General features: G+C 38.7%; 1 protein-coding gene across 1 annotated transcript; it reads left to right on the forward strand.

Annotated features, from left to right (window-relative positions):
- The first annotated feature begins 244 nt into the window (after positions 1-244).
- LOC108672502 (alpha-amylase 1) lies at positions 245-6,966 on the forward strand. The gene is made up of 11 exons (XM_018160180.2): positions 245-276; positions 706-812; positions 1,385-1,474; positions 1,767-1,924; positions 2,349-2,538; positions 2,777-3,020; positions 3,386-3,633; positions 4,076-4,319; positions 4,791-4,906; positions 5,854-6,009; positions 6,856-6,966. The coding sequence occupies exons 2-11, from the start codon at positions 717-719 to the stop codon at positions 6,865-6,867; spliced, it is 1,554 nt and encodes a 517-aa protein (XP_018015669.1). The 5' UTR covers positions 245-276; positions 706-716; the 3' UTR covers positions 6,868-6,966.
- Positions 6,967-12,074: the final 5,108 nt, after the last annotated feature.

The following is a 12,074-nucleotide window of genomic DNA, read 5'->3' on the forward strand; positions in this document are numbered from 1 at the left end:
GAATCATTTCAAAGAAAAAGTAAAAAATTTAATCGTAAAAATTGACTGGCGGTTACGTAACAATCAAGAGAGTACGGCTAATGCGCAATTAAAATTACCTTGAATATCAGAGATGACATCGAGCACTTTCTTCACCTGAGAGGTCATTTTATGCTGCTTGTTTTCGCATGACTATCGACATCTGTTGGTGCGATAACACGATTTTTCAGCTATAAATACTCACTCTTGTTGGACAGTATGCCATTAACTATCTTCGAGAATAGACAAGACATTATCGTAAGTTCTTCTAACAAATTAGTTCGGGATTTTAATATAAGATGTTCCGAGCATAAATCAACAGCTGATTGATAATATATACCGTTTACCGTAATGTACCGCTGAAATATACTCTTTTATTTCCTATTTCCAACCTTAATCTATAATTTTCTTTTGGACTATTCAGTTAGATATATCGTTACAAAAATAGCCTCATGACATGAAGTGCAGTGTAGAATTCGATTTGTCTCTATTTTTGACGGTAAAGACTGATCCTGAAGAATTTTGAAGATTGAAGCATATAGGTTAAGTATTATTATTATTAATATTATTATTATTACCATTATTATTATTATTTTATGATAAGAATTATTGTTGGTATTATTAGTATTATTATTGACATTATTATTTATTATCACTGTATATTAAAGTACATAATTTTATTTCAAGGAGCGGTGTTGATGAAGATGAAAGGCCTGTCAGTGACGGCAGCGCTGCTGCTGCTCTGTGTCGCCGCAGCCAACGCTCAGTGGGACTCCAACTCTGACAACGGAGAGGTAAGTTTTTTTTTATCCCGCATATTGTGCTACTTAAAATTAACTATAGAAGTAACTATAATATAATTTATATAATATATAGTATATATAGTATAATAGTATAATCTTAATAATTATTATACTATTATAATTATAATAGTATAATATATAGCATAGTATAGTATAATAGTATATACTATAACTATAATTAACTATCAAAATTAAATATAGAATTGAAACTAAGGCACTAAATTATGTTAAAAAATAATGCACTTCATTTAATCAAAGTATACTCCTGAGCTGTAAGTAATCTTATGAACCCATTATTATTTTCAACACATAAAAATAGATAAAACACAATTAAAATAGATAGATAAAATAGATTATCTATTAGATAAAAATAGATAAACACAATTCAATGTTGAAAATAGTTTTGTAAATTGCATGAAAGAATCAAATTGCTAGTTAATAAATTATTACGATTCCAGTGACTCATCTTGGAACGATTCACCACCAGTCTCTCAACTGATATCATATATGTATTATAACAATAGAATTATTTTTAGCTTATACGTAATAATAAATTTCTGCAGGTGATCGTACATCTCTTCGAATGGAAGTGGGCGGACATTGCCGCGGAGTGCGAGAACTTCCTCGGACCTAAAGGCTTCGCAGGTGTTCAGGTGAGAGCTCCAGTAGCCGGTGTCAAGGAGGGACTACACTAAATCGTGTGCGATGTTCACAACCGAGAGTAAAAATGTCGATTTAGCTTCTTAATTAATTATAGTAAACCAAAATACAAGTTTCTCAGTAAACAAAATCTATAATTTGAAACATTTTAGTCGGTGAAATATTATTAAGCTATTGCTATTAAACGCAAAACCCGCAGAATCATTTGGAATTTTCAGGATGAATATAATCTGTTTCATAGAAGCAAAAAATGTTTCATCTTTTCCCGTTTTTCTTCCTCATCAGACGTCTCCACCCAACGAGTACGTCGTAGCGATGCAAGACGTGGTTAAGAGGCCGTGGTGGGAGCGCTACCAGCCTGTCTCCTACAAAATTGTCTCCAGATCTGGTGATGAAAACGCATTCAAAGACATGGTCCAGCGTTGCAATGCTGTCGGCGTCAGGTAAATGAGATAAGTTCATATTTGGGACTTGTCCCCTTGGAAACAATTTTCGTGACAGTGTCCGGTGTCAGAGAATTGAATTTGTTTCAGAATCTGACGAAGGACTAAAATTTTCTCTGAAGAATAAGTTCTAAGGTTCGAAATAACAAAGAGTTAGGGTTTATGTTTCACGAATGTTCATGAAATTTATGGATGTTACATAATCACTGAAGTAAAGGCGGTTTTTTCCTGTAATTATATTTGAAATCTATCTCTATTTTTGTGTAGTAATCAATCATTTGTGGAATATTGACCAGAAACAAAAATTTGATGTCATGTAACACACTGGAAGTTTTGCATTCAATTATTATCAGAGCTTGAATGTGCTGAAACTACGAACACTCACCATAAAAATGAATTCTCATAAAAACTGACATGTTGCCAGAATATATCCCGACGCAGTCATCAACCACATGACGGGTGGCTGGCCCTCTGGTACCCCAGGCGTTGGTGGCAGCAGTTTCGACTCAGGGTCGGAGGACTACCCTGGAGTGCCGTTCTCGGGCTTCGACTTCAATGACGGCAACTGCAACAGCGGCTCTGGCAGCATTGAAAACTACCAGGATGCCAACCAGGTATGGAAAGGATGCTTCAAATTAGACAGCGTGAACTCGTCCTACAAATTCATCTCAAAAGGATTTGACATCGAAAATTATGTCATTCCAATATGAAACTCAACTGAGAGATTGAGTTCAGTAAAGTTCACGAGAGTTCATCATGTTCATTCACGTTCAGTTCCTATAATTCCACGATCATTCACGGCAAAGCTCAAGTAATTAAACGATCGTTAACGTACAGTTTATATAATTACAGGTTAGGAACTGCAAGCTGTCAGGTCTGAACGACCTGAACCAAGGTACAGAATACGTGAGAAGCATGATAATGGGCTATATGAACCACCTCATCGATATCGGAGTGGCTGGCTTCCGAGTGGACGCTTGCAAACACATGTGGCCTGGGGATCTGGATGTGATCTTCAACGGCCTCAACGACCTCAACACGAATTACTTCCCAGCTGGATCACGACCCATGATCTTCCAGGAGGTCATTGATCAAGGTGTGTCACCTTTACTCTACTCCAGCTGCTGGAATTGATGATCTCCCACTCATGTAAAATAATGAATGAAGGCCGTCCTTATTACTGACTCCCTGTTAACAATAATTTAATAATATACCGAGAAATTCGCGAGGTCTTTCCATTGCTATAGTTGTTTCAATGTTGAAATTCATTACCAAGTAATGGTAATGAAAAAAAAAAAAAAAAAAAAATTACCAAGTTGAATTATTTCTTGACTCATTCACATATATCCACTTTCATCCACATTCATTTTACATGAATCATAATTCTACACGAACCATGTTCGATAGATATATTATTGTTCAATAGATATATTATATGGTACATGTGTATATTGTGTCCAGGCGGCGAGCCGGTGACAGCCTCTCAGTACACCGGCCTCGGTCGCGTGACAGAGTTCAAGTACGGCCTGAGTCTCGGCTCTGCGTTCCGTGGCAACAACAAGCTCACGTACCTCAGCAACTTCGGCGAGGGCTGGGGCTTCCTGCCCCGGGCTTATTCCCTGGTCTTTGTGGACAACCACGACAACCAGAGAGGACATGGTGGCGGCGGAGACCAAATTCTTACTTTCCGCACCCCCAGATGGTACAAGGTAACTTCCAGAAAACAATTCAGTAACTGGTACTGTTGCGATAACCATATATTCCTCTAATTTCCCAACGGAATCCTTGGATGCAGATTAAAGTGAATACATCGGTTCATACCCGTTAGTTAATTCTATTTCTGTGTTCACTTATAATTTTTTTTAGCATGTGTTGCTGAAGGTCAAGGGATGTAATTCAGTCAAAGTGATTTCAAAATTCGATAATTTTGGAAAAAACGTATCATGACTTCATTATAATTTATTTTTGACATGGTCATGTAATTTTTGGCCACCTTCTCTTCAATGCTAAATTGTTCTTCAATCGTATGTGTTCAAATTCGTAAAGAGAAAAATCAAATTGATATCTCTCTTAACACTGGTAACCTGATAGAGAGCTTGGATGACACGTAATAGACTGACTATAATTCGAATGAAATTTATTTTCCGCAAGATGGCCACGGCTTTCACCCTTGGCTGGCCCTACGGCTACACGAGGATCATGTCATCCTACAACTGGCCCCAGGACATCCAGAACGGCCACGACAACAACGACTGGATCGGGCCGCCCCACGATAGCAACTACAACATCATCTCTCCCACGTTTGGGGCCGACGGAGCCTGCCAAGGAGACTGGGTGTGCGAGCATCGCTGGCGGCAGATCACCAACATGGTCATGTTCAGGAAAGTCGTCCACGGTGAGTAGCTACAACATGGTCATGTTCAGGAAAGTCGTCCACGGTGAGTAGCTACCAACATGGTCATGTTCAGGAAAGTCGTCCACGGTGAGTGGCTACCAACATGGTCATGTTCAGAAAGTCGTCCACGGTGAGTAGCTACCAACATTATCAAGTTCGGGAAAGTTACCTACGGTGAGTATCTAGATACCAACATGATCAAGGTAGGGTTAACAGGAAAGCATCTTTGGTTAATGGCTCGGCAACAATAAAAATCTGAGCACTGAAGGTGTCCAAATATACCGTATTTTCATAACCATCATTTTCAGGAACCGAAGCAGAGATTTTCCGAAGATGAAGCTCCACTGCAAAAAAGTACAACTCTCAATTTTTTTGGTATATTTTCTTCACGTTTATAATTCAGGCAATTATTTCTGCAGCGTTTTATTAATGGATGAAAAATTTGTAATGTATTCGGAAATATATTTCTAGGGACTGACTCGAACGATTGGTGGGACAACGGCAACAACCAAATAGCTTTCTGCCGCGGCAACAAAGGCTTCTTGGCCATCAACAACGAGAGCTATGACCTCAAGCAGACTCTCCAGGTGATTAATCTCTTAAGCTGCTAATTACAAGCTGCCCGGCGTAATGATTACTGACAGGGTCATGGAACTGGAACGTTACCTATTAATGATATTACGTGTTAGCTGTGAAATAGAATTGGCTTATTAAAATAGTTTTTAAAATGAAAAATAGATTAATATAATTTAGAAAGACGTTCAATATAGTTAATGGTAACGAGTCATTCAATATAACAAAGCCGTCTGGATACATTTGTGCGCTTACAGCTGCAAAAATTACGCCCTGTTTTGATTGAAGAAGATTACGCCCTGGCGTAGTGAAATTTGGCATAAATTTATTTATTTCCAATCCATGTAAATTATCAATAAATGCTTATTTCCGTTTGGTTAAAGTATTTCCTCTTTGGAGATGTATTGGTCGGACATAATAATCATCTGAGCCATTTTTCTTCAAAAATTACGCCCTTGCTATTGAAGGAAAATGGCTCAGATGATTATTATGTCTGACCAATACATCTCCTACGAGGAAATACTTTCACCAAACGGAAATAAGCATTTATTTATAATTTACATGGAATGGAAATAAAGGAAATTTATACTAAATTTCAGTCTCCCAAAGCATGCTTAAAAATTTCCATCGTTATTAATAACGGACAATTAATTTGAAGTATTCTACAGACACATTATATATAATATTGACTATATCAACGATCGTGCAAGATATGTAAGTTTTTTGATGATCTTGATTTGCCTTGAATTAAAAGTTTAAATTAAACATAATAATATTCATTTGTGAACTTAAACTAACCAAAAATCTATTTGGAAAATGTTATCTGCACGTATAAAAATTAGTAAAATATGTTCTCGGTTCACATAACAGGTGGTAATTCATATTAAGTCCCGGTGAAAAAATTCCATTTAAATTCATAACTGTTCTCAAACATAACAACATCGACTAACATCGTTGCCAGACTTGCCTGCCTGCGGGCACGTATTGTGACGTCATCTCTGGCAACGTATCTGGAGGCTCGTGTACCGGCAAGAGCGTCACGGTCGGCAGTGACGGAACCGCATACATTGAGATCCTCACTTCCGAGGATGATGGAGTCTTGGCCATCCATGCTCAGGTCAGCCTTCATAATGGAGATAATGAACATGTGTAACTTAATTTTGGGTTTGAATGAGAAATATAAGTTTTTTGTTTAAGTTAACCCTTCAGAAAATATAAAGAAAAATGACGACAGAGTCTTGGCCTACCATGCTTAGGTCAGTCTTCATAATGGAGATAGTGAACATGTGTAACTTAATTTTGGGGGTTTCGGAGGAAAAATGTTGGTCTCTTCTTTAAGTTGAACCTTTAGAATGAATAGAGAAAAATTACGATGGAGTCTTGGGAATCAACGCTAAGGTGAACCTTTATAATAGATTCATGAACAAGCGCAATTTAATTTTTAACTGTTAGATACGAAATATTACCCTCTTTTAGAAAATAAATTCTTTACAGTAAGTAACAAAAAGAACGACGGCGCGTTAGTTATATATGCTCAGGCAAACCAGGACTCGACCTAAATTTTTGTGTTGGACAAAAATATTCATTTTTATTGGAAGTTCAATCTTGTGTCCATTCGTCCATTTCAATCAATCCATTCGTGTTCAGGTGAGCCCCGACAAATGGCTTGCCGATAAGTGCCACTTTATTTTTTGTAGGTCGGGAAGAAACATAAGCTTCTATTTCAATTTTCCTAATAATATTTTGCAAATAATAATTTTGTATTCGTGCCCGTTCGGCACATTTTCCTAGAAACAGGTGTGGCACCTGAGAACAAATGCGTTAATCGATTACACTTCTTAAAAATACAGAATATTAATAAATAGGATTATTGCGTTTAATCTTGACGAATTTAATTGTAATTCACTGAAATTTCAAGTCATCTTTGATTTCTTAAACTATTTCTTCATTTCGTTTCGTACAGTCGAAGGTCTAAGGAGGCTGGGTGGGACAAGCTACCGCGGGGCAGCGGACAGCGGTCTGGTGTGTCCACGATTCCATCCATTATTTTGTGCGAATAAATTCCAGCCAACAATTTGTTTTCATTATACACGACTGATTAACATAATTAAGCTAGTAAGGATGAGTAACAAAATCATCAGTTGGTTCAGGAGCACTGTTAAATAGCATCAGATCCTAAATCAAAGTGACACGTGCACTCCAAATGTAGGTCCCATAAATTAACTGAGCTTGGAAAGAGAAGCCGGGATCGTTAAGTTCAAAGGAAAAGGTGACTAGACTTGAACGAATCTTTTTCGACAAGTGGATGCCGGTGAAAGAACCTCGCAAAGATGACTTCAGCAATTAGCGTAATGTTTGATCGAAGGACGAAGTAGCGATTGATATGCTCAACAGAAAGACTACATTAGCTGCCTTCATGGATTGATCTTCAGGGCGTCTGTCTCAATGGAATTAAACTTCACCTCAAGAGTCAAGAATCCTGCATCAAGGCTGCTCGAGCTCTTGGTGAGCTAGTCAAGCGCACTGCCAATGCCATTAAATGATTGCATTCCACCTGAATCTCGCACCGTCCAACAAGCGCTACAGTACTTGCCCTACAATGACCGACGCTACAATGCTTGCTATACAACGACTGACGCTACAATACTTGCTATACAACGACTGACGCTACGATACTTGCTATACAACGACCAGCGCTACAATGCTTGCTATACAACGACTGACGCTACAATACTTGCTATACAACGACTGACGCTACAATACTTGCTATACAACGACCGGCGCTACAATACTTGCCCTACAACGACCGGCGCTACAATACTTGCTATAGAACGACGGGCGCTACAATACTTGCCCTACAACGACCGGCGCTACAATACTTGCCCTACAACGACCGGCGCTACAATACTCGCCCTACAGCGACCGGCGCTACAATACTTGCCCTACAGCGACAAGCGCTACAATACTCGCCCTACAGCGACCGACGCTACAATACTTGCCCTTCAACGACCGTCGCTACAATACTCGCCTACAACGACCGGTGTTGCAATGCTTGCTCCCTGGCTGTTCTCTGCTGCAGAGACGCGCGTATGTGCCTGTAATGTACACTACACTATATAGGTTCTGATAAATGACCGGCGATTGAATCAAGTTCTTGTCGAGTGAGGAAAGTTAATAGTACTTAGTGAGCTAGTTATTTGTTTGTTATTTGTTATTTGGTTCCCTTGTTTTAACTACTTATAATAGATTTTGTCTGATTTACGGGAAAAACGCTGAACGCCAGCACTTTGATTCTCAACTATCACAAAATTCATGCCCCAATACAATGACAGCCATCATTTGATGACTGTGAGTCGAGAACTTGATGGCAATCTGTCGTGGATTGAAATTACATTTTTCAAGGAACCGTGCCGAAAGTCTTATAGGTTCCAATCTCAAAGACGAGCGTGCAAGTAGGAGGATCGACTACATCTCAACGATTTTCTGCTCCCGGAACTATTAATGAATTCGATTTCGCCGGCTCGAATGCAAAGTCTGCCTTGTTACATAGCTGAGAGAAACTTGTTCTATTCTAATTAAAACGTTTGTTTTGTAGCAGCATAAAAATGAATTACGCTCATCCAAATTAAAAAAAATAATTACAAGATTTCTCTGGAGTATGAAGGCATTACAAGAGTTAGAATAACAAATTTATTCCCACCTTATAATACCGTGGAGTAAATCGATGCTTTATCCTGTAGTTATATTGGTCACCTGTACGACAGAAGCGTTCATCACACAACACAGTGAACATATCAAACCTACATAGTTTTTTGCTAATGATAAAGGCCGAGAAAAGGAATTAAATGCAACGTTGAGCCAGCAGGAACTCGTTTAATTTATGTCGGACATCATTAACATGGAGATAATTTTTTCCCCAATATTAAATGAAATTAATTCGTTTACATTTATCTTCTTATTTTACAAAGCTCAAATTTTCACGTACCGGGCAGCTAAACAGAATAGTTAAATCAGGTATTCATTTGTTTAAACGTCTCGTCCTAATAAATAGTTCACCCTCATAAAGTCTTGCACAATATATGGTTCACCCCAGTAAACATCTTGTCCCAAAAAATGAGTCACCACATATATATAACATCTCCTGCCCACTGAATGGTTGACGCCGTAAAACATATAGTCCCAGTAAACGGGCCAGCCCCTAAAAAGTCTTATCCTAATAAATGGTTCACCTCATAAAACATATTGTACCAATAAATGGTTTACCTTTATAAATTCTTACCAAATACGTGTTTCACCCCATAAAACATCAACTCCCGATAAATGGTTCACCCCATAAAATTTCTTTTCCTAATAAATATTTCACCCAAAAAATCTGAAGATTCTTTGAGGACCGCCAAGCCGCTCAAAAATTCAGCAACTGTATCTCAGAGCCAAAGTTCCCTTTCAAATATTTAATAACGGCGTTTTGGATGACTTTGCTTCTCGGTTATTTTCAGTCCGAGAGTTGAAGACGTCGTCGCTGTTGAGCTCTGCCGGCCACAATCCCTCCTTGGTTTGCTGTTCACAGGAAAAAAGTTAGTGAATTTGGTCAATTGTAATTGCGGCGCTTGCAGAGGAAAACGAGTTGGCATTCGATTTTTTTTTGTTTTCGTGTAAATTTGGAATTTTATTGCAGCTTAGAAAATCAGCGATGGTTTTAGGTTGGACTATAAATAATGGAACTGGTAGATAATTGCGTCTGGTAAATTTCGAAAGATTGTTTTTACAGTTCCGAAGATAATTTTGAACTCGTTTTTTTAGGAAATTTTTTTCATCTTATGTTCCTTCGAGTGAAAATAGCTGATTATAATAATGAGAAGTTTTCTGCATGGCTATTGTTTATAGAAGCCTGTCTTTCTTAACTGAGTCTTGAAGGAATGCTGAAAATGATTCGAAGGAACAATGCAATTTGGCTTCAAGGGGAAAAATTTAGGCCAGAAGGTCACAAAACTTCCCTTAAAATGACCACCGCAACCCGCACATCAGAAAGCGAAATTTAATCTCAATGAGCAATCTCCAGAAATGGGAACTTTTCGTGTTTGTCCACGTTTCTTGATGAACTTCAGGGATTGTACCACGAGAACGCTCATTTTTTGAGCTGCTATCATTAAGTAGACAAAAGTTAGGCCATCACTCCAGAATAAACGCATTGCCAGAAGTTTTCCTGCCTAGACACCTCATTACAGACGCCTTCCGTGGCTAAGTTGCATCACGAAGCTACAATCCAGGATGTCCGAGCGTTTGAAAAACGAAATTTTCATGTTTGCATGCCAGAAAATTATATTGGTGTAAAAATTTTTTTTTTGCTGAGTTGCGTTGTGAAGCTCAACTGTTGAAAAAATACCTACAGGAACAATACATGTTTTTTATTGTGAGAGCAAATTCATTAAGCCCACCATAGTTTAAGCCATTGTTCACGGTACATAATTATAGAATGTAACTGAAAAATTGAGAATTTAGGCACTTGAAGCTTCGTTCTTTACTCTATTGATTCAGATCTTTCAACGTAGAGTGACACGAAGAGGACATTTTCATGGATGAAATTCAGAATATTTTAATCTATTCACGTTGTTTTGATGTTTTAGAGACGAGTATTGCTAAATTATAATTGGTTCTCCACGGCATTCACCCTACCGCGCATCGTAGCAAGGACCATAGGCGTTCAGCAGAAGCTTAGCCTACGCTGCAATTATCGGGATGGCGTAAGATCTCAGTATGGTTAATTTCTGGCATACCGCGTAGCGGTATGCCAGTACTACTAATCCACCAGGTTTCTGACGTTGAAATGGCGTTATTAAACGTTGTTTCAACGAAATCAACGTTGTTTCAACGCCATTTTCCTGGAGGGATCAGGATTGAGGAGTTTAGTCTTCGCTCCATAGCCATGGCATAGCATTGGTGTTCAGTTTTGGTCAATGCCTGGCATGCCGCATAGCACTGCATCGCTGATGGCCTGGATTTGCTCGAAGTGTCTCATTGCGAATGCAAAGCAGTCGCATTAAAGTGGCCGCGCCACCGCCTCTTACGGAAGCTCTTAGTGTACGACAATAGCGCATTGTGAAATTACACCCACTTCGCTGTTTCTTTTATTATTTCGGTATTAAAGTATTATGTTTTGATAATGAAAGGCACTCAGAATGGAAAATGATCTAATTTGAATTTGTCAGCATTAATTCACAAAAAAATAGTTGTCTTCAGCAGAAAAAAGTGAGTTTTTCCTTCCACGAGCCTTTGTTACCGAGATGTTAGCTTTTTCTTAACTGGAGATCTAAGCGCAGAGGCGGAAAGCAAGCAAGTATAATAATCAAAATCATAATTTTCAAAAGATTTAAATACACTAAGCATGAATAAAACCTAGATTAACAAGGAGCTACAGCGGAGGAGGTGAAGGCAAGAGTTTAATGCTGGGATGGTCACTGAAGCGCTGCTCGCGTTTCCAGCTGATGACTCAATACGACCGATGTAAAAGTTTCCTAGCGAAGCAGCCCAATAAAACTGATGCCCCTCGTACGGTCTGTTCATTAACACAGCAAAAACGTTGTATGGTATAGCAGTTCATTTTTTCATCATAAGCGAATAAATTCAAAAGGAACTTAATCGCCTATTTAGTTGATATTTTTTTTTTGGGGGGGGGGGGATGGAAGGGGGCTCATAAAATCCTTGATTGAATTGCCATATTCTTACGCAACGCAAATTGTTGCCACGATTGATGCACAAATATAGTAGGGAATACATCAGTTATTTAAGCGGTCTACTTGCAGGACCATTTTCTCTATATGGCTTCATCCTAAATAATATAGAGATATATTTGAATTCTTTGTGCCCTTTGTTTCACAGTCAAGCTGGGACTGTGGTTTTTATCGCTCCACGAGGCTCGCGCGGTCGAGGTCATAATCCAGTTTAGGTTTATGGGGCGATCCTAGGCACTTACTTTGATTGCAGGGCTCTGTGAACCACCAAAGTTGATGCGCTGCTTGTTCTGCTAGGGACTTCCTAATGCCAACTTTCTCCCAATCAAAAACTTCTCAACGCCGACTTCTCACGAACAAAAACTTCCTATCGCTATATTTTTTACCACCAAAAACTTTCCATCGCCAACTTCCTCGCAACCAAAAATTTCTCAACGCAAACTATCGCACAATT

This window comes from Hyalella azteca, unplaced genomic scaffold (assembly GCF_000764305.2).
Source record: "Hyalella azteca isolate HAZT.00-mixed unplaced genomic scaffold, Hazt_2.0.2 contig13457, whole genome shotgun sequence".
NCBI classification, from domain to species: domain Eukaryota; kingdom Metazoa; phylum Arthropoda; class Malacostraca; order Amphipoda; family Hyalellidae; genus Hyalella; species Hyalella azteca.

What these genes read in the sequence shown, in the direction of transcription:
- LOC108672502 (XM_018160180.2), top strand. Translation starts at nt 717, where the DNA reads ATGAAGATGAAAGGCCTGTCAGTGACGGCAGCGCTGCTGCTGCTCTGT. An exon ending in CCAGGAGGTCATTGATCAAG is followed by an intron (nt 3,021 to 3,385) that starts GTGTGTCACCTT and finishes TATTGTGTCCAG; the next exon opens with GCGGCGAGCCGGTGACAGCC. An exon ending in GTTCAGGAAAGTCGTCCACG is followed by an intron (nt 4,320 to 4,790) that starts GTGAGTAGCTAC and finishes ATATATTTCTAG; the next exon opens with GGACTGACTCGAACGATTGG.